The sequence below is a fragment of the Homarus americanus genome, unplaced genomic scaffold (genome assembly GCF_018991925.1).
Source record: "Homarus americanus isolate GMGI-L3 unplaced genomic scaffold, GMGI_Hamer_2.0 scaffold26351, whole genome shotgun sequence".
Classification (NCBI taxonomy): Eukaryota; Metazoa; Arthropoda; class Malacostraca; order Decapoda; family Nephropidae; genus Homarus; species Homarus americanus.
Window position 1 is genome coordinate 2002593 of NW_024724368.1, and position 23152 is coordinate 2025744.

Below are 23152 nucleotides of genomic sequence, written 5' to 3' on the forward strand. Positions count from 1 at the left end.
TGCAGCTTCTTCACAGTCCGCTTGGTTCTTAATTTCCCGAAATAACTTGGCGTCATCGGCAAACATTTGTATGGAGAGTGAACGCCAGGCATATCATTTAAGAAAACAAACAAACAACAGCGGGCCCAATACACTACCTCCTGCGTACCCCACTTGTTACAGGTACAGATGACGATTTCGTGCCATTAATCACCACACATTGCTTGCGGTCATGTAGAAAGTCTTCTATCCACGCTTAGACATCGAATTCGTACCCTTCCAGTTTGATTTTCAGCCTATCGTAATACACTGTCGCAAAGCCTTGGCAAAATCTAGGTAATATGTCGATATTACCACCCCGTTTAGAATATTGGTCCAAATATCCAACACCTTGAGCAATTTGTAAGCAAGAGCGCCCGCATAAAACCGTGTAATTTCATAAGGTTGTTTCAGTAGATGTTCCATCGCTGCATCTCTGATAATACTCTCATACTTTTACATATTATGCTGGTCAGGCTCACCGGTCTATAGTTGTTCGTGAGTGCCTATCGCCCTTCTTGAAGATAGGACCTACATAAGCCACTTTCCATTCACTGGGGACCATTTGTTCATCCAGGCATTTACAAAACAGAATCTTCAGGGGCTCTGCAAGCTCGTTGCACAGCTCCCTTAGCACTCTAGGATGCACCATGTCAGGTCCAGGACTCTTATGGACCTTTAGTCTGGACAGTAAGTAGATAACCAACTTTCCCAGAACATAGATATTTCCCATTTTCTGTGATACAAATTTCCCATTTTCTATGATAAACTATTGTTGGTAATTACTTCCCAGTTGATAATCTACTTCCTGAAAATCTATATATATATATATATATATATATATATATATATATACATATATACATATATATATACACACACACATATACACACACATACACACACACACACACACACACACACACACACACACACACACACACGCACACATGCACACATACACACACACACACACACATATATACATATATATCTATATATATCTATATATATTTATTTTGTTTTTAAATAAAGATTTTTTGTTTTATATAGACGTTGTTATACATGTTTACATTTGCTTACCTTCTACTGTTGGAAAATATTTCTCTTCGTTGTCATACCGACAAAAACAAGAGAAAGAATGTAAACACTACAGCCCCTAAGATGTGGAGGTGACCAGGTGTATAAAATGAGTGCTGTATTAAAGATTTCACCTTCTTATACAGATTTTTTTTTTAAATTGATGAAAATGACGACTGATAAGCAGTTATAAGTGATGATATTCAAAGAGGTGTGTGAACTTGTGTCAAAAGGGCTGTATATCAAGCAACGGTTTCACTGGTGTAGGTACAGTAGTAGGCAGCTAATGTACCAAACAGGGAGGTACTACCGTCTGGGAAGATATTGGAAGCAAAATGTATTGTCTAATGGTAGACCCTGCTGCTATGTGACCAAGTCCCAGGTTGATGATCTGACTTTCTGCAGGGTCTCAATTGTTTCTCTTACTTTGACAACACAACATACATACAGGTATATTGTTTCTCACTCTCGATATTTTTTTTTCATTTTTGTATTTCTTTATTATTATTATTATTACATTTTCGCCCCCTAGGCCCCAATGTGGGTCAGTGACCTGTGCCCAGGTGGGCTAAAACCCGTAATTTTTTTTTTGAATTTCATTTCCAAAATCAGGAGGCGTCTTCCACGCCGAAAAATACGGTATCTCTAGTTCTTAATATTTACAATATATAATTATGACAATTTTACAAATTTAATGAATCTATCTTTTCCATTAAAATCTTGAAACACTTTTGACATATTCAGTTTTAAAGTAGGCTGTTTTTCCATCCAAGTAGGAATAAGGTAGCAATGACAGGGATCTACCTGAAAAATGAAGGGAAATATTAAACTAAAAAATATAATAGCTTTCAAAGTTCATACTTCCATTAGCATCATTGTGTGCTTCCTTACTGTCTTGAACTTAGAAAAAATTTGACTGACTTACTTTTTGTTGAAAATATCTAATCAGAAGAACTTAAATCAGAACAGAAGTCTGTTCTCACTTAATACAGGAGTTTGTCAGTATATGCAAGACACACTCCAGAAGAGGGTTTCATAAATTAAATCCCTAAAACAGCTACAGTACACAGACAGTATAAATAAGGGAGTGTTCCACAGCCTACACTCTACCACCCCAGACCTATTTCTACCACCTTCATGACTTTCAAACAATAATCATCTAATTAAAAATATTAATAAAATAAAACACTTCAAATGTAGAGTAAAGTACTGTACTCATCCACCAATTGTTCATCTGTTGAGTTCAACCAATTTTTAAATTAAGCATACAGTATTATTGTACATAATACTGTACTATATTATCTTCAAAGAAAGTTTAATAAGGAGTTTTGTCTTAAAACAAGCATATTTTTCTATAAAAGAAACATTAAATATAATTAACCACAGGTAAAGGAAGACATGAAAGATACAGCATACTGTATAATGATCTCAGAAGGGAGAATGTAGGTTTGGTGTAACCAAATACTGTACTGTACTATTTTGTGAAATGCAGTACTGTTTCAACATAAACAAGAGAACTAATGGTTTGGAAAAATTGTATACTGTACTCCACCCACAAAAAAGGGTTCTGCTAGAAACCAAGAATTTTTAGTAACTGATAATACAATCCTAGTGGATTATTTACTGAAAATATGGGATATTTACCCAAAAACAAAAATTAAATATGCCCACCTCAAGAAGCAGTGCATGACCACCAGGGAGGAGATGCTGAGAGTGCTTTATCACTGCCTTAATAACGTCCAATCCTTCCTTTCCTCCATCAAGAGCACGCATATCCTCATAGCTATTAACATAAAAGTGAAATGTACAGTATTAAAATGTCAATTATACTGTGCCTTTAAGTTTTAAATAACCTTTACTTACATTTTCTAAAGACTATTGACTAACTTAACCATTTAATCACATTACTTTCCACTTTCCTGTAAAAGACAATTAGTCTTCCCCAAAATGGCTGGCCTATTATCTAGCCTTTCGGCACATGAGGTCATGAGACAGATTTTGTTAAAATTACATAAATACGTAAAGATTGGACCTCGCTAACCTGAGAAGCTTGGGACCAGACCGGTTCTGGATTAGCAAAAATTCCGAACCATCAAAGCCGAGGTTAATAAAGCAAAATAATGCATAAATGTCTTCAGTATAGACATCTTTTTTAAAATAGTAAATGTCACATACTTATGTTTTGCCAAAATACCACCACTTCTACTGCTTGCTGGTCTCTCAGGAGGCATATTTGAGGTGTCGCGTGGAAACACTAGCACAAGCACCATTCTCATTTTTTGTCAGGAAATGCATTCAAAGTTTGCAACATTCATTAATTGATAACACAGGAAGTATTCTAGTTAGAATGTTGCAGTTTGTTTTAAAATGAAGCCGAATGTTTGTAAATTATGCAAATAAATTTTTTTCAACAATACTGTTAACCTCAACTAACCTAACCCTACCTACCAAAAATTATGTTTCCTTAATGTTTTGTAATAAAAACTTGGGTAAATGTTTTCGTTTTCCAATCACGATTATCATAATAAAAATACACCCTAAATTAGTTTTCCACTGTGGGAGGCTTCACTGTCATCAGGCTCTGGGACACTGACCCCTTAGGTGGCTTCTGAGAATAAAACATTACTGAAGAGAAGCTTCCAATCAACGTAGAGGGCTCAGGCTGGGCATCAACGTAGTCACTACCACTTGACATTGTTGCGTAGTGACAATACACAACCACAAACGGCGATATTAATGAAGAAAAGCAACACTCCCTTACCATGAGATGCACCTCCTCCGCACCCATGTCTCATGACAAGGACTAAAAAAAGTGCGCCACCAGCCCTGCCCGGCATGCAGTTCTGCTTGTTGATTGGCTACCTCCACCATAAAACTCCCTTCTTACCCCCAAACCCCCACCCGAAGCCCACAAACACACTTACAGCCTCATGACATAAGGCTGTATGTTTCACACAAAAAATTTGGCGGATGTGTTACATTCACCACACAAATATAGTCAAAATGTCGCTTAGATGAGATATGGACCAGAGCTAGGTTTTTGTCTATTGACTTTTAACCACATGGTCAGTGGCATTTTTGCACCTCCTCCATCACCTCACGAAAATAGGGTGTTTTGAGGACTGTTTGCAGTCATAAAAATGATTGTGGCCTGGGTGGCACTTGTGCTAGTTTCTCCACGCAGCACCTCGTTTAGGGGTAAATTAAAAGTACCGGTATTTAAATGTATAAAATTGGCAACAGCCACTAGAAGTGTACTATTACAAACCATCGAAGCTGTCAGACTATCGGGTCCCGGATTAGCAGGGTCTAACCTGTACTCTTTTATACGCTAATTAAGAATCTGGGTTCATAATATAAAAACAGTTATTTAATTTTAATTAATGATTTTTTAAATAATTCAGAATATTCCTGTACTTAAAATATTGCATTTAAAACGGTAACTACGTTGTGCCCTTAAGTTTTAAATCATTTTGATACACATTTTCTCAAGATGACAGACCAAATCAACCATTTAATCCCATTAGTTTTTACTAGAGTCCCAACATACTGAGAGTAGCAACAACTCGAGATTTGACGCCATCTCTCTATACTGTATATATACTTATATTTCATGTAGATCCACAATGGAAACGTGGATAAGATAAATCTTGATAAAATCACACAGGAAAAGGGGAAACAATGGAGCACCTTAGCTTTTGTCTTTATTCAAGACATCTTCAGAGGCAACTGAATTACAAGGACTGAGAGAGGCTTATGTACATAGGGTGACCTTACAAAACATGAGGTCAGGTCAAAAACATGACATCCACTAATGTATTCTTCATCAGTCCTTATTCCCCATGTATCTCTTATATTTTATACTGATTTCTGTGGAAAATAAGAGTGAGCTTCTCACCTAGTGAACCTGCTCACCTAGTGTACGACAACACAGCCATAAAACATTCCTGACACAAATAAGATGATGGAGACGGTTTCCAATCCAGACGACTGACTTTGTTTACCCATATTTTCCTTCTTTCTGGGTTTGGAGGAAATCTGTACAGTTTAAATCCCTTCTCCGATCTATTAGTACATCTGATGGCACAGCAGCACGGCATTACACATTACACACTATGTCCACTTCCAACCAGGAATATGATCTGCATGACCACAGGTCAACGTGAGCGGAGGGGCTCGGTGGCGTCCAATAGCCGCGTTTTCTATTTAAACACGGGACCGCCTATGTCGCTACTCTCAGTATGTAGGGACTCTAGCTTTTACTTTCCAGAAAAAAGCCTGTGACCCCATGTGGAGGCAACTGTACAATACCACCAAAGGGATTTTGTTCCTTCCTACTCTTGCCTGGATAGACTTCACAGATTTTGATCCCAGGATTTCAGGTTAGAAGTGCAATTTTTTCAAAAGATGATCATCATTATACCATTTTAAATATAATCAGATTTATCCCTTCAAGTGCACAGTTGAGCAAAAAACAGAATGATAATTTGTAAAAAAGAAAAGAAAAGAAAACAATACTGGATGCTACTATAGTGCGCAGTCTACACGATATTTAAGTTAGGTAAGACTAAAGATATCTTTGTAGACCGCATGCTATAGTAGCACCCAAAATTGTTATATTTTTCTTTTCAATTAATATTTTCCTTAAATTCAATCTTCTATTGTCTCTTACATCCTTGTTGAAGGTACAGTAAGTTTAAAAATACTTGAACTGAACATTTCTTGGTTAACTTACATCATAATTTCAGGTTGGACATTGAGGAGGTCTTTTCTCAGCATATATGGTGGGTTAGATATGATGAGATCAAAACATTCTTGTGGCAAACTTGGCATCTTCTCACTTGTTACCTTCCCTTCCACAAGTGTTAAGCGATCTGTAACTCTAAGACTGGCTGCATTTAGCGCAGTTACTTCTATAGCATGTTTACTTTGATCCACGGCAACACAATGAAGCTGCAATGATGTAAAAAGTAAACACACATTTTTTGTACAGTACAGTGTATGTATCTTAAGAGGTAATGCCCAAAGCTAGAGAAAAAGACAAATCTAAATATAAAATATATCACTCAATCAATCACAGGGTTGGTGACCACAGTCCTCCACTCTTAATGTTCTAGAGTTGTTTTTACCAATCTCATAAGTTTTTGTATTTCACTTGGGACCCAGTTTTCAATTTCATTCAAACATCCCTGTCTCCACCTTCCCCTAGCCCTCCTACCCTCAACTTTGCCCATTAATATTTCTGTTATTATTCTCATCCCTAAATAATAATAAAAATATTTTTTTTCTGTACATTTTGAGTATTTATCTTGAAATTTTTTGCCAACCTTAGTACTTATTTATTTATTTTCCTGTTAGCATTGCTTATTCTTAACATTTGCCTATAATACCACATTTCAAAGGCCTCCAACATCTTTCTGGTGTCTGCTGGAAATACCCATGATTCTGACCCATTTACCTATCCTTGCCATATAAACCCTTTCAGCAGTCTTCTTCTCAAATTGAAGTTTGTGTCCCTTTTTATTGTTCTATAAAGTCTAGTTTATAAAGGTAAATATATTCCCAATAAACTTCATAGATCTAAACATCGACCTATCTTTAAAGGATTATACTCTCTTTAGCTTTCAATCTATGAAATGAGGCTCAGGGAACATTAAAATAATATAGGTAACTTCTGCGGATTGAGTGAACAGTAATACAGTACCTCTGTCTAGTGCATGAATAGACTGACAAAATAAAATTTTTAAAATTAACCCCCTTGTGTAAGGGGTCTCCTCTTGAGCTGAATAAAATTGTCTAATGTTAGCCAAATAAAATATTAAAAGGGTAAGAATCTTACAGAGAAATGACTAAGTGAACCTAAAATATGAATCATGAACAAGAGCAGTGGGCAAGAAACAGAACCCCTTCTATACTAGTTACAATGGCACTGACAACTACAGTACCAGGCATACTTTTTAACAGATATTTTAGGTAAATTTATCAAATAAAATGGAGATAACAGATAACTATGAACATACATCACCTAATATGTGAAGAAGGGATAAACAAATTGCCCCTGAGCCACAGCCAATCTCCAATATTCGAGGTGCTTTAATTCCTTGTAAGCATTCCAAGGCCAATTCAACTAGCTTCTCCGTCTCAGGTCGTGGGATAAACACTGGGGGTCGAACCTTGAGAGTTATTGAGTGAAAGTCCCATTCACCCAGTATGTATTGTAACGGCATCCTATAACACAGTAAATTAGGATAAGTTCTCTGTACAACACACTGACCAAAGGAAAATATTATAACTTTTGGCAATAATGTTTTCTTTCATAATTTATATGCTTTTACTTCACAATTCTATTTGAAAAGTATCATGCCTTGTGCCAACCACAATCTTAACATATTGTCCGAATAAAGTTAACTTTACTATAGTGCACAGTACTGTATAAGAAATTTAAAGAAACACATACCTTGCAAGTCGACATGTCATTAATCTTTCTATTTCTGTAAGCATTTCCTCTGATAGTGTTAATGAAGCATACCTGTGTAACTCCATCTGAAAATTCAAAACAATGTTCAACAATGTGTATTTGAATCCTGTTCAGTATAACAATACAACCCTGCATCACTGGTAAGGTGTAACTCCTTTGATATATATATATATATATATATATATATATATATATATATATATATATATATATATATATATATATATATATATATATATATATATATATATATATATATATATATATATATATATATATACATACACTATATATAATTTTTTTTTCTTTTTATAAGAAATTAACAAATGCCAAGAACACACTGAGTAGCTATCTTATACTGTACAGAAAATGGGAGTCAGTGGGTCCTCTGCATGGACAACAGAACATGACCACGAACAACCTTGGCCTCTTACTGGAAGACTGACAACAAAATAAACTTTCACTTCACAAAACCAACAATGTTGCTCTTCCATGATGCTTATTTTTCTTTTCTTATTGTCATATAAAACTCAGGAGTTTACTGTATATCAATAATCAAATAATTATTATACAGTACTGTACAATTAAACTGAACACTGTACTACAGTATGAACAAAATTACAATTACATTACAGTACAGTACTTAACAAAAGAATGCTGTAACATGCAGCAGTATCTTACTCGTGGTATATCGAGAATGTGAGAAATTATGTATTCAACAGCCAAACTTGCTTCTGGCACATCCGCTGCTTCCAGTTTTTCTGTCCAGTCATTTAGAGTGTCCTTCACGGTGTCTGCTCTAGTTGAGTACGATCTGTCAGTGTGTGTCTGGCTCTGGTGAAGTGCATATCTCGGGCGGTGTTTTATATTGAGTCTACTAAGTGGGCTATATCTTATATCATTTTGAGGTAATTTACAAACCGATTTCATTGATGTAAGTATGTTTGTTACTTTTGGAAAAAAACAACTTTGATGAGGAAGTTTTTTGTTTACATTAATGAACGAAAGTGTGTGACATTCAAACTGATTTTTTAAAGAATGTTGTGAGCTTTTGTCCTGCACAAGGATTTCCGTTGAACTTGTGTTACAGGTAGAGTAGCGGTAATATGAAGACATACACCTTTGTCTACTGCTTATCCTGAGCCTCTGACTACACAATCTAACAGCTGCCATTCTGAATCTGAAATTAAAAATAATACAGGTATAATGATTCAACATTAAATTTGGTAAACCATGTTACTGAACGTTAAATTAAACTGATCACCAAATTCAAGTTAAATATATAAGAAAACCATCAACAACAGAATGATTGTGTGAGGTGAATCTTAATTAAAACTTTGACAAATAAGAGAATCAACATAAACAAATTGTCAGGTTGGCCAAGATTATTTGTTATTCAATTTATTCAATATTCAGCAGCATAATTCAGTATAGCTAATGAGAAGAAATTAATCAATAATTGTTCAAGTTAAGTATGGATTCCCTTCTACTTTGATGTTCCTCTTCCTTATCAACTGCATTTTTCACTTCTAACTAAGCACTGAGAAGTGTGTTCAGGACGGAAAAAATAAATTGTATTACAGTACAAGAAACATTTTCCTCATCCACTTATTGACCTTTTCCTGAGGTAAGAAACAATTTTCTTCAGTTATGGAGGAGACAGTTAGGCACCAGAAGGACTTTATGGAGTTGTTTGGATGATACTATGTAAGAAAATCGAAATGAAAATGCATAGAACCTATTAAACATTAACCTAACCTTACCTAACCCAACCTTACCTAAACTTACCTAACATACCTAACCTTACCTAAGTTCCTAATCTGTGCATTGTCATTTCGGTTTTCATCTACACTATTGTCCAAACAACATCACAAGAAGAAAAAATAGGATTCAAAGTATAATAAACCCGCTCGATGAGATCGTCGTTCATTTCTTGATAGGTAAACAAAGACCGTGGGCGCTCCCGTAAAGCCAATGATGTGAACCAAAATATGGTCACCATGGAAGATCCGACAGCATCATAATTACAATAAATAATCTATTCTTTTCACCTACAAATCACGTAGAGAAAAGAAATTACAGTACCTGTACTGTACTGTCAGATAATCAATGTTCACTATGTTTTTACCCAGTTATTTCCCTCTTCAGACCCCGCCCACTAACAAACAATTTATAATCAAAGATTGACTAAAATAAAAAAATAAAAAATAATAATACAATGTTGTCGTTTTTATTTTATTACAGTAATATCTCCGTTAGCCGGAATCCCTCAAACCCGGAACTCTCTGATAGCCGTAATTAAAATTTTCTTGGAAAATTGTTCCCAAAGCCAGAATTTTCTGGAACTTCCGAGAAAATTTTTCTGATACCCGGAAAATTCCGGGAATGAGGCATTTTTTTCCGGGTTTGAGAGTCGTCTCATTACCTGGAAATCTCCCATTCCCGGAAGTGCTCTGCACCAATTGTTCCGGCTAACGGACATATCACTGTAGTCCGTATCATCCTCCAAAAAACAAATGTGGAAAATATGGACATAATATATAAATGCATTTGGGTGTTAACCGTCTGCTTCACCTTTACCTGATCTTCTATGGTGAAATGTCCCAAGTTGTTGACTCAGGCAAGTAACATAAAAATATACCTTCCTGGAAGTTATTAAGGTAGTGGTTATTTGTCCGGTATTTATTCTGATTGATTGAGGTTGATGATGCTGATTCTAGATTACTGAATTCTGTCACTTGCAAACCTAACCTAACCATTAACCCAGGATCAGTCATCTACCTTGATCAATCAGAATGAATGTCGGAGAAAAAAACAACCCTAGCTACATATCCCCACCCCCACAATACTGAGCCTGTACTTACACTCTACCCAAGGCTATATTTGACGAAAGCAAGGGCGGTACCCGACTTTCTACTCCCAATAACGCAACAACTACCTCACATAGGTTACCTCACAGCTCACCACACATCCCATCGTTTCCATATCACTCAACCAAACAAAGAATTTACTCAATAATCTGAGAATTGTGTAACCAAAGTTAAACAAACCTACTGGATATGTTTTTTTTACAATCACAAGAAGAAAGTATACAGCAAAATGCAATGTTTTTAAACTGTTCCCGAGTTAATGCTTCAGCTGCCATATATGACGACATTTAACATACCTGTGTTAATTCAAGTTGAGTTTGTCTTGGTAATGACTTTTAAATTATAAACGTACTGAGGAAAGCAGCTATATCCAAGTCCGCCTTGAATTCTAGAATAAAATGAGTGGAGGTAAACTTCCTCACCTCAATCTCGCAACTCATCATTACTCAGCTCATTCACCTCAATCTCACAACTCCTCACTACTCAGCTCATTCCCGACCCCATCAAGTCATTGGTGTGTTCTAGCAGGCACGTTTATTTACAGGAATTATAGTTATTTATCATTTTTATAGTTTTTATTGGTGTATTTAAATGTTTTTAATCTAAAATACTTAAGATAAATATGGAAGAGAGACTGCTTATTTGTAAGAAATTCATTATAGGTTCTCATATTGCTAGAACTAATGATGGCCCACGCAGCCGTCACCACCGTCACCTCATTTGTTACTGTTGTCCTAACTTTATTAGGTTATTCCTTTGCTTATTGAATAGATCTTTGTGGGTTATAAATTTTTTTTATTCCAGCACATCAATAATCTTGATATCTCGGCTTGTGCCATTTAAGAAGAAGGAGTCAGCTAATTAATAAATTACTTTATTAATTTTCAATTGATAATCTTCTTGATATTGAGCATGCATGAATACTTGCCGTGTTCTCATACACAGAGCTCTTCCTCATATCACCAGATTTGTTCCTTATTGGAACAGCACAGTTTCCTAAAGCACTGGAGGAAGGAAGGTGTTACAATATCAACAATAATAATACAGGCATTAGAAAGTGGTTACAAATCCGGATTTGGCTCCCATTATATTTTTGCCCGAGTGTACCGCACATAATAATCTGTATGGGAAAATAACCATTTTTGACAATAAACATGAACCAACCAGCCCTAAAGATAAAACAAATAAAGGTTGCACAATCCAGCTCAGTGTGCATAAACAAATAGGTTGAGTTTGAGGATTGTTTTTTTTTTATTGTTCGGGTCCGGTTAATCATTGTTACATCGACATTCTGTCTCCGACACATAATTAACGCGGGGAATGTTAATAGTAAGCAGACCGACTAGTCTTGCCATGATCAGCTACCTAGCCACCTTTTCTACTCTCATCAATTAAAAGAAAACTTCTGTTCTTGGGTTGATAGTATGTTATGAAATTGTGACTCACCTGAACTTCATTCACTCCGTCTTCCTATCTCCTTCTAGGTCGTTATCATACACCGTTACGATGTCCTAGTGGCTTTAGTTAGGCTACATTGCTCATTACAAGGAGTATAATTTTACGAGGAATAACATGTAGAATGACACCAGTTTGTGCTGTTGACAATACCTAAATGTCAAATATCCGGTTCCTTGCTCTATACTCCACTGACAGGTTAATTGTTAATTAACGTTTACCTGGGAGGTGAAGTAATAAGTAATGATAACTTCAGCAAGCATCTTTCTGCACACATACACATATAATTACCAGTAGGAGTAAACACTTTTGCTACCTTAACATATTTTCTTTCTCACGACAACGCGAACGCACGAATTCCCAGGAAGACCTTTCTTTTATGAAAAAGTTATCGGGTTTATACCGGGTTATCGTTCTTATCTCTAGTTAAAATAAGTATCTTTAGAACCAAACAAATGTTAAAATTACACTTAATCGTTAATAATGTACCAAATTCGTCCTCCATTTCTCGGTAAAGTAGCGTTGCCATATAAAAGGGAATTCAGCAATATTTAGAAACGTGTGCTGTGGCAGCCTTGATAGATATATTGATCTACTGCTGATGGAAACACATTCGATAATACAATACATGAATTTTTAAGTTAATGATATGAAGAGGTTTAATACAGTGACGTAATAACGGAATACTTAACATTCTATAAATAATTCCTTACGTTGTGATCGACCGGTCCCGCGAAATAGTTTGAAGGAGGTGGAAAGGACTGGGGCGCGGCTCGGGTGGGCCTCTTTCAGGTACTTCATTGCACTGTCATATATTACTTAAGAATCAAATATATAGTATGGCTAGATGTCGATACAGTAAGCCTCGTGTTTTAGTGGTATTGTATGTTGTGATCAGCGCTGGAGCTGTAAAGTAAACAAGTGGAACGCTCAGATTTGAATCATTTGATATCTAAAGTGTGAACAACAGTCCTATGACTAAAAATAACGTGCTCGAAAGCGGAAATATTGTTACTTCCCACAAGGTCACATTTTTTGCATTTTTTATTATTATTGTTGTGAGTTGCAGGCTTGCTTAAACATATTGATGGCATTCCTATCAGATATCACTATGTACTTAAGAATATGAAGAAATAAAACAAATTTGTAATCATGTGCTTTAGAATAACACGAACCAAGGCCAATACCTGGTCCAAAATAAATAAGTATATCCTACAAATTTCGGATCGTTTGTTGATACTATTTTAGAAAATGTCACAAGTGAGCTCAGGTATTTTAATAAGTGTTGTAGATAAAAACGACCAATCCCATTATTACTGACAAACTGTCTATTCGAAATGTCATTGGTAGTCAGTGTCAAACATTATTAGAACAAGGATTACTTCTTCGAAACTAGCAAATGACAACAGGGCCAAGAGAAAAATGTTACACAGAATTTTTATCTTGGTGAATATATCAATATATCAGTACGAAACGTTGTAATCAATGTGGAGCAACGGATTCACTTTGTTTTGTATGCAAGCTGAAGGTAGAAGGAAGTGTGTGTGAGGTTTCAGTTATCACTTATAATAATACTTATACGAGGAACAAAAAGAGAGAGCGTGCTCCTTTTCTTCGTCCTTGCTGGCGGCCTAGTTGTAACGCTGCACATACTCGTTGATTCAAGTGCAATTGTCAGGGAAAAGACATATGATCAATGGCAATTTATATATCTTGCCTTGATGATAGAACAGTTTTAAGGAAAATTCTATAAGATACTATAGTTCTTGTTCAAGGTAGACGTTGCAAAACTATAGCTACCGAGAGGTTAAATGAGTCATCAGAAGGTAAGCTTGATTTGCGACTTAGATAAATTCCTTGGCTAACACATAACCCATTTACCGACTTACATCTCCACTGTTCTACCAATTTTGATGATATTTTATTGACAGGCACATGTACAGACAAAACGAATCCATTAGCTCCGTTTGACATTTGAACTGAGGTTAACTTGATGCTAAGAAGTGGAACATAACTTACAATAAAACGTCACTCTACAAATGATTACATTAACTAGATAGTTTACTGAGTGTCAAAATAAACCTCCAAAATGTTAAAATTCCTGTGTCTGTAGTTAACTCTACTTAACTGGTACTAATGAACGTGTCTAGTTAAGGTTGAATTATTTGTATACTATGATTGGATATAGTTTTGTGCTTTGGCGATGTTAGCATGTTTGGTGCATTCGTACACCTCCAGTTACGAGACAGCTAAAACTTAAATGTAATACCCTGTAATGACAAGTGCATTATGAAGACTTAATGCTGGAACTAACTTTGAATATTATTGTCTTTTCAAGATTTTTTCTCTTGTCTGGCCAACCCAAAGAGTTCTATCAGATATATTTTAAAATTGTTGGTTACCTTGGTAAAGAAATTAGTTGATGAAGCGCAGTAATAACGCTAAAAGCGTCAAGGTCAACTTCACCATGCGCGACGTATCAACCTTTCCTATTGTTGATTTTTTTCGATTCTTGTAACAATAACAAACTTGCATTAAAACAGCCGCTCTGTATTAATGACCTGAGAACTTCTTTACCCTCTAGACTCTACAGTAATCTATACAGAGTTACTATTCTCTGAAGTTAGCAATGTTTAAAAATGTCATGGCAATCCACCATCACCTACCATGGAGAAAATCGAGTCTTGTATGACGAATGTTGACAAGGTGATTTTTTTTTGTGGATTCATGTTCTTGATTTGGATTATCAAAATACTGTAATATCTTTTATATCCATAAGTTGAGACAGTGACGTGATAATATTAATACTCCCTTTCAACATCTAAGGTCTTTAAACGCGTAACACGATTAGTAATTACACCAGTCCATCGACAATTAAAAGTCGTGAAACAGAAACATTTATAGGAGACAAAGAACAGTTCGTAATAGGAAGAATTAAATAAAAAAGGTTATAGTCAACTGCGTCTCCAATACATGTGCACCCCTGAGGAAGAGAGAGTAACATCAATGAGCTCGGTAACATGGTGGAGGTATACGTGAAAGTATTGTTATTACCTCATGACTGCTGCGCTGAAGGTTACGTCACGCCCCTTGGTCTGCCTATCCAGCTTGTTTTGTCTCTTTACTACATCACAATTAAGTGGTTTTGTGTTGTATGGGTGTTACACTAATAGGGATATTTGCCTAATAGCTATAACTTTTATGTATTTATTTGTTTTGAAACTTACGATTAACTAACCTAACCCAAGTTTTTATTATCATATCGGTTATCAACTTAATTCATCTAAAAATTCTAACCTAACCCTCCCGAGGAATCATTACATGCACGCGCACACACACTAACTCATTATTCATTTTTATTTTTCAAGATATTAATCAGACAATTGAACGCGAAAATATCTGTCCGCCAACAGATGGGTAACACCACAACTCTTCTGTGTCAAAATGAACGAAAAGTCACAGTTGAAGGCGGCAAGTGGTCGGCTATGGACGGGAAGACGTTTCTCACGGAGGAGGCAGCCTACAAGCGGCTCCAGAACTACTACAACAAAAATGGAAACAAAATTAATATTCTTCAAATGTTTAAAGAAGACCCCGACAGGTTCCAAAAATACAGGTAAGGCAATTTTCCCGAATTTGAAATTAATTTATGATTTTCTGCGATACCTTATAAGATAATTTTATTTGTGTCCAGGTGACTTTATTATAATAGTTATATTTATTGCGGCATTAATCGTGGTGTTTTAGATAACAAACTGATATATTTTGTTTAACTTATTAAAAATTATCGAATTATTGTTTCGTGTATTAGTATGAGTGTATAGTTTGTTAGATTCCCAATTGTTTATAAAGTTGATTAACCATTAAACCGCACTAATTCGGTAGTGGAGTGAAAGGGTAAGTGGCCCGCCCTTCTCTGCGTATAATTTAACAAATTTTATCTTTTTTTTTCCAAGGTGTCCCACCGTTATCACTCCAGGATGCTGGTAGATACTGTACTGGGAAAATTTTGATAGCGACAAATGTACGTGTTCTAATCACTGCTCGGGGAATGTACAGGGCGCAGCAACATCGTGATATGATTATTAATAAAAACAAAAAAATAGAAGATTGTTACTGTCGTCTATACATGCTCATAGTTTGAACTTAAGGTTGCATAATATTACCTGAAATATACAAAATAATGATATAAACAAGAGTTCCAGTGTAACAAAAAAAATTTAATTTCACGATTTCTGCCGCGTGTGATGACTGACGAGTGTTCATCATACACAGCGGATCTCCCGTTAATTACAACAGCCAACAGCTGGGGGTCCGGTTTGGAAGTTAGGTAAAGTTTGGTTGGTTAGGATAACAAGGTTGGGCACCAACCAACCCTATAACCTAACCTTACCTATCTTCCTAACCCCTCGGCAGGCTATTAAACCGGTGACGGCTGAATTACCATTACCTTTTTTCAGACCGAGGTTTACACTGACTTAGTTTTATTTAGAATACGTTAGTTAAGTTAAGATTAAGTTATATAAGGTTCCGGATCTAGATTCAGTTATATCTAAACCGTCAAAATATATTTGAGGGAAAACATTTCCTGTGACATTTCACTAAAAAACCACATATAACTTCTTTAGTTTTCAGTCGAAAAACAGGAAATGACGGTAAGAACGCCTGATATTCTTTGTTATGCTCGATACGTTAAGTTTTGTTTTTATATGGTGCGTCTTCAATACAGCCGGTGAGCAGCCCCGTGGTACAATCAGTTAGTTGGCCAACCCAAATACAGTACTGTCAGTCAGTCAGTCAGTTCACAGAATACAGTACTGTATCAAGCACACGTCCAGGTACAAGTCCATGCATGCCATATTCATGTTATTTTTAATTTTGCTAAATGTACAGAATTTTGATTTAGGCCTCATACTGTTAGATATACAGTTGCCATACCTGTACCCAAAACTAACCTTATTCGTCTACAATCTTTCAGTGTGATATTGTCAACACCAGATGACGGAGATATTTTACTTGACTACAGTAAACATCGCATCAATGAGGAAGTCCTCAAGCTTTTGTTTGATTTGGTAAGTCCAAGCAAATGTCAGTAAGTTAAACCTGAGTATTACATAAGCACTTCATATGCCTTCGTAATACAGTATTTAAAATAAAATCAATCATATATTTCAAAAGTTTTCCCTCACTTCATTAATGAATTGTATCCACTGTAGTGAGCTGCGGATTTAGAGGATGACTTTTTACTTTTACTTTTATCCTCTTCGCCACTGATCGGCTTGTTAGCCGCTTGGGCGATCGGTCACGTCTCTTTTCCTTTATATTCTTCACCAAAAGGTCGGCTCGCTAGCCGCCCAGGCGATCGGTCACGTCTCTGTCACGCACTGTTGGCAAATACTGGGCATGCACCGGCTCCTGAATGTACCTGAACCCGCTCCAGTGTTGGTCAAGTCTTCTTTCAACAGACAATCGCCCCAACATGCTTTATTAATGTAATTACATCAGTGAATGGTCATTTTGCAGTTTATTTAACCACAAAATATGAGATAACTATCTTTTGTATATCATGCTCTTAGTGCTCCTAAATATGTTTATTTTGAATTGCCAGAACACTTTTTACACAATGCAGTGTATAAAGCCATTAAATAATATTATCTGTTCAATTCAATTTCAATTGTTTATTCCTTGATAGAGGAAGCGGGATCCTAGTGCTGTCACTAGGTACCCCTGTAGTGTACAATGACACCAGAAGCATCTGGCAAGTGTGACAAGTATATACAGTATAAATATTGTAAAGGGGCTTACTAAAGCCTAAGGAAAGAAGGATATTCCTTTAACACATAATCAGTATTATTTACAAAATTATTATCTGTTTATGTCACTGTACTGTATAGTGGCACTGATTTCCATGGGTGTACTCTATATACTCATGTCAATAACTTAACACCCCAGGGCCCAGATTCACAAAGTTCATAACCGCCAGAGATTACAGTACTGTACTATATTAAACCTTCCACAGGCCAGAGCTCGCAACATAGATGGTTCTCGAGATGCTATGTTTTCTGGAGAAAAGATTAATTTCACTGAGGACAGAGCCGTCTTACACATTGCCCTACGCAACCGTACCAACACTCCTATAGTGGTTGATGGGGAGGATGTCATGCCAGCGGTTAATTCTGTTCTTTCCCACATGAGGGATTTTTGTGACAAGGTAAGAAATAGGACATGGCTGAAGTTCATCACACTCACACTCTGAATAATATATCAAGGTGAAAAGGGTGATTTGGGAACATCTCTACGAATGCCTCACGACAGTCAATATGCTTAAATTACACCATTCTATACATTTCATATTTATTAGATTTTTAGTCTAAATTTATGTTTTTTATTGCATTTTTTTATGTGAACGTTATTTTCCAGGTTATTTCGGGAGACTGGAAAGGTTACACCGGGGAGTCTATTACAGATGTGGTCAACATTGGTATTGGAGGCTCAGACCTTGGTCCACTAATGGTAACAGAAGCACTCAAACCCTATGCCGTTGGGCCTAATGTTTACTTTGTTTCAAACGTCGATGGATCACACATGGCAGAAACCTTGAAAGTAAGTTGTGAAATATTTGTCTATATAACTTGAGTGCATAGAAGCATACAGAATGATTGTCAATACATGTGTGTAATATACAACTGCCGCTTATATTTACCCTAACATGAAATTATTTTTGGTTTCTCAATTAGATCCTAAATCCTGAAACAACACTATTCGTCATTGCTTCTAAGACCTTCACCACACAAGAAACCCTCACCAATGCTACTTCAGCCAGAAATTGGTTCCTTGCCACTGCCAAAGAAGTAAGTATCTGTCATGTGTGATTATAAGAAAACTTAGTCATCAGAGTTATCAGTAATGAGAGATGTATGATAATGGCAATAAAATACACTAGTAAGAAGAGAGAAAGGTATTAAAAAAGTCACTGCAAGTCACAAAAATACTAAGCGAAGAAACCTTTTTACTACAGTATATATTTTTAGTATTTTTTTTTACCTGTGCTCTGTCAATCAGAATGAACTTAACTTACATCTTTCTCCTGTCAGGATTCAGCTGTCGCAAAACACTTTGTAGCTCTGTCAACCAATGGCCCTAAAGTGAAAGAATTTGGTATTGATGAAGCTAATATGTTTGGTTTCTGGGATTGGGTGGGTGGCCGTTACTCCCTCTGGTCTGCCATCGGTCTGTCCATTGCATTACACATTGGTTTTAACAACTTTGAGAAACTATTGTCTGGTGCTCACTTCATGGACGATCATTTCAGAACTGCCCCACTAGAGAAAAATGTAAGTCTTTTATAATATTACTGTACTGTACTGTCTTTGTATGCATTAATTCTTTCTTTCGAATATTTGAATTTATGTGGGCAGGTAAAGAATGTACAATATTTAATTTTCACTAAATACTCACGGATGAAGTGTCAAATACCTGTATACTGTATATCCAGTTGTTTCAAAAGACTCGAGAATTAGGAAATTAATTTGAATTACCCGATAGCATTTGAAATATTAGGTACTGCATTGTACATTCAGATTACAGTATTTTTTTAGCTTATGGATACTGTATCTTAGACTAAAGGTGACCTATATTATAGTGACAAATAACTGAAATAAGTTATTCTCTTGTTAGATTTTTTTTAATAATGGAATGTTTTGACAGTAGGTTTACAGATGTAATTTAACTACTGTATTGATGGATGGTATACATTCTCCTCAGCTTCCAGTAATCCTTGCACTACTGGGCGTCTGGTATCACAACTTTTATGGTGCAGAGACTCACGCACTCCTCCCGTATGACCAGTACCTTCATCGTTTTGCTGCGTACTTCCAACAAGGTGATATGGAATCAAATGGAAAGTAAGTTTGTGCACACTGTGTGGATATTCAAGCACTTTCTGTGGTACTCAATTTAGGTTATCTTTCTTTTCCTGCACTGAACATAAAAAAGAAATTAAATGTCTGAGATGATGATGTACATAGGTATGCCAATAGATGTGTGCCTGCGTGAAGCCTTTCTAAAGATTCTTTTGATGTTAAGGATTTTGTGAAGTTTTGGAATCAGGCCTCAGAATAAGACCTTTATACAGTACTGCACTATGTTTTCTGTGTTGTCAAATGGGATTAAAAGAAACCAGGTATGAGTTGGAATGTGTCCTCAGTATTAGTACGTATGCCTCAAGGATGTTATAAGTGGCGAATGGAAGTTAAGCCTCAGAAAAAATAAATATTTTGGCTAGGATAAAAGTCACAAGAACAAGTTGAATATATGATTATTACCCGTACTGGCTTTTAGATATTGTCATTATTTTTTGCAGATATGTTACACGCAGTGGACGTCGAGTGGAATACAGTACAGGACCCATCGTTTGGGGTGAACCAGGTACCAATGGGCAACATGCATTCTATCAGCTGATCCACCAAGGCACTCGCTTAATCCCAGCTGACTTCATAGCTCCTGCCAGATCCCATAACCCAATCGCAGACAATTTTCATCATAAGGTTTGTTGTTGGCCATAATACTCTGTACCCACACCCCTCTTTTAAACTCCTTGATTCTAACTTGTCCACTCATTTACGCCCTTCCCCCCTCCACATAATAATGACAGCCCCACCTTCCTGTTGCCTTCTTCCAACCAATATTCCCTTCAGTAATCAGATATTAAACAATCGTGGTAACTTGCATCTTGTCATACATTAACTTCCTCTCTTCTCGTAATCACCTTAGCTTAGACCATTTATTAAAAGGTAGAAAATGGGTAGAGTAATACAATACAGGCAGTTTATAAATGAGACTTAATATTTCCTTTTTTGCTCAACAGCTACTTCTGGCAAATTTCTTGGCACAGACTGAAGCTCTTATGAAAGGAAAGACAAGAGAGGAAGCCAAGGCTGAACTAGAAAAAACAAACATGCCAGTTGATACCCAGAATCGCATATTGCCCCATAAGGTGTTCGAGGGCAATCGTCCCACAAACTCTATCTTGTTAGAAGAACTCACCCCGTTCACCTTGGGAGCACTAATAGTCATGTATGAACACAAGATCTTCACTCAGGGAGTCATTTGGGACATCAACTCCTTTGACCAGTGGGGGTAAGACCATGTTGACATATACTGTACTCTACTGTATTAGTTGTTCAGTTAATAATCAGTCCTTGAAGAAATACAAGATAATGCTGTATATTTCACCTGTAATTAGTTTATTCACTCAAATTATTTTAACGTTAATTTCCCTTACAGAGTGGAACTTGGTAAACAATTGGCCAAAGCTATTGAACCTGAGCTCCAAGATAAGACCCCTGTGTCCTCTCATGATGCATCTACCAATGGACTGATCAACTTTATCAAGACATATCTGTAAATCTAGGCTATGATATATTATCTTGCCTGCTCAGTATATTTATGGGATGGTCAGTACAGTATTTGTGATGAATTGGGGACTTTAGTGTGAGGCTAAATAATGCTAGCAGAGAATAGAAACTCACTTGTTGTATGTAGAGAAGATTATGCTGTTATATTTGTTGTCAGAATGGGTTATAGGTAGAGTCGTACATTATTTTGATGAGTATGGTAATGAGAGAAATGTTGAAGATGAATACATGTAAAAGCATAGTCTTTGTACGTCTATATGAAAGAAATTGGCGCTCTTGTACATAATATATACCGTGTGATAAATACAAAAAATGAGAGATATATTAGCATAAATTAAAAGGCAATGGGAGGTACTGAACTGTAAAGCAGACCATCAACTGCAAGAGAATCAGGAACAATTTGATACTGTATTTTATAAAGTATAAAAAATGGCTGTGGTAGATCATCACTGCTTTGACTGTAATTTTATGAACCTTATTCTGTAACTAGTATATACAATATTACAAAAAAAATTAAGACTATCAGCCATTCTAACCTACTTTTTACATCAAATCCTGCCCCAGTGATGTGCAGGGGCGATTCTACGGGGGGGGCACGGCCCCCTTGATTTGCCCCCCCCCCCCCACTTTTTATTCTCAAAATTGTAATTCCAAAAACATTGCCAAAGCGAACCAGAAAACCTCGACAGAATGATGAATTCATTGTGCTGGAAACGACCGGTCAAAGATCTGACGTGAGTCATGTGCACATTGGCATCTTCTATGAAGTCCTAGACTGTTTGATTAGTGAATTAGACAGGCGTTTCTCCAATGATTCCTGTGGGATTTCAGCTCTGTCCAGAAGGACAGACATTCTAGTCTGAAGAAGATTTGAAGGCATTTGCAGTTACATACTCAGCCAATCAAAGTGACTTACAACAAGAGATGCCTCTGGTGAAGAAATTGCTCGTGAAGGAACATAAACAACCTTCATCGCTCGTGCAATTTATGTCATTTATATGCCCTTATAAGGCTGCATTTGACTGTTTGTATAAATTACTGTTGATAGCTTTAACTCTCCCTGTTACCAGTGCTTCATGCGAGAGAAGCTTTTCGAAAATTAAATTAGTGAAAACATTCCTAAGAAATTCCATGTCCAGTGACAGACTGAGTAACATCGCGCTACTATCGATTGAAAGCTCACGCGCTGAGGGAATTGATTTAGATTGTTTTGTCTACGAGTTTAGCAGCCGACACAATAATCGTACGATTAAGCTGCACTGAATATACTGTTACCGTCACAGTACCGCGTGAACTGAAACCGCACCATTGCCATTGGGTATAATGCAACAGTTGCATGCGGCGCCCATGTCTGAAAACGTAAACGTTGTCTCCATAATCTCCATTATGTGTGAAGCGTGAGATCATGAATTTTTTCGCTGATGTATGTACATACATTGTAAAGACACTGCTATATTTTTCAATGTTTGTTATGTGGTACACCCGCCCTTTATGTGACTATGTGAGCAATATTACAGTTTTAGAGATATGTTCAAGTGTGTCAATACCTCAATGAATCATGATTAGTGGAATAAGAGCGTTGCCATTATACCGCCATATGCTGATTATTTTAGGCTGGCGTCATGAGAGACGTCACTTCACATTTGTCAATCAAATTGGTGTAACAATGCCAAAAACAGCATCTTGCAAGTTGTACACAGGTTTGGTTTTGCTCCCCCCCCCCAACATTTACATTGGCCCCAAAGTGCCCCCTCCCCACTTTCCGAAGGCTAGAAACGCCACTGGTGATGTGTGGATCCATTCTTTAAAATCACATATTTCTTGGTGTATGTTGT

The 23152-nt window shown here is 36.5% G+C and overlaps 2 protein-coding genes across 7 annotated transcripts; one reads left to right on the top strand and one right to left on the bottom strand.

Annotated features, from left to right (window-relative positions):
* Positions 1–1742: 1742 nt before the first annotated feature.
* Positions 1743–12240, bottom strand: LOC121864134 (MTRF1L release factor glutamine methyltransferase-like). Of its 4 annotated transcripts, none has more exons than XM_042363068.1 (7): positions 12218–12240; positions 8258–8756; positions 7556–7641; positions 7119–7326; positions 5834–6051; positions 2770–2881; positions 1743–1902 (listed from the first exon to the last, which is right to left on the bottom strand). In XM_042363068.1, exons 1-7 carry the CDS (start codon positions 12223–12225, stop codon positions 1771–1773), a joined length of 1263 nt encoding a protein of 420 aa, XP_042219002.1. In that variant the 5' UTR covers positions 12226–12240; the 3' UTR covers positions 1743–1770. The 4 variants fall into 4 exon arrangements, with proteins under 4 accessions (XP_042219002.1, XP_042219001.1, XP_042219000.1 ...); XM_042363067.1 differs by lacking the exon at positions 12218–12240 and adding an exon at positions 11893–12040; XM_042363066.1 differs by lacking the exon at positions 12218–12240 and adding an exon at positions 11375–11481.
* LOC121864133 (glucose-6-phosphate isomerase-like) lies at positions 8393–22847 on the top strand. 3 transcript variants are annotated; one of them, XM_042363065.1, is made up of 11 exons: positions 8393–8484; positions 15315–15517; positions 16880–16973; positions 17921–18112; positions 18322–18504; positions 18639–18752; positions 18996–19235; positions 19666–19805; positions 20264–20447; positions 20768–21039; positions 21187–22847. In XM_042363065.1, exons 2-11 carry the CDS (start codon positions 15315–15317, stop codon positions 21305–21307), a joined length of 1743 nt encoding a protein of 580 aa, XP_042218999.1. In that variant the 5' UTR covers positions 8393–8484; the 3' UTR covers positions 21308–22847. The 3 variants fall into 3 exon arrangements, with proteins under 3 accessions (XP_042218999.1, XP_042218998.1, XP_042218997.1); XM_042363064.1 differs by having other exon boundaries at positions 8404–8510; XM_042363063.1 differs by lacking the exon at positions 8393–8484 and adding an exon at positions 12678–12693.
* The last annotated feature ends 305 nt before the right edge of the window (positions 22848–23152 follow it).

What these genes read in the sequence shown, in the direction of transcription:
- LOC121864134 (XM_042363067.1), bottom strand. An exon ending in TTCTTCACATATTAGGTGAT is followed by an intron (nt 6,052 to 7,118) that starts GTATGTTCATAG and finishes ACATCATTGCAG; the next exon opens with CTTCATTGTGTTGCCGTGGA. An exon ending in GTCCAACCTGAAATTATGAT is followed by an intron (nt 2,882 to 5,833) that starts GTAAGTTAACCA and finishes TTATGTTAATAG; the next exon opens with CTATGAGGATATGCGTGCTC.
- LOC121864133 (XM_042363065.1), top strand. Translation starts at nt 15,315, where the DNA reads ATGGGTAACACCACAACTCTTCTGTGTCAAAATGAACGAAAAGTCACA. An exon ending in CAGACAATTTTCATCATAAG is followed by an intron (nt 20,448 to 20,767) that starts GTTTGTTGTTGG and finishes TTTGCTCAACAG; the next exon opens with CTACTTCTGGCAAATTTCTT. An exon ending in AACTCCTTTGACCAGTGGGG is followed by an intron (nt 21,040 to 21,186) that starts GTAAGACCATGT and finishes TTTCCCTTACAG; the next exon opens with AGTGGAACTTGGTAAACAAT.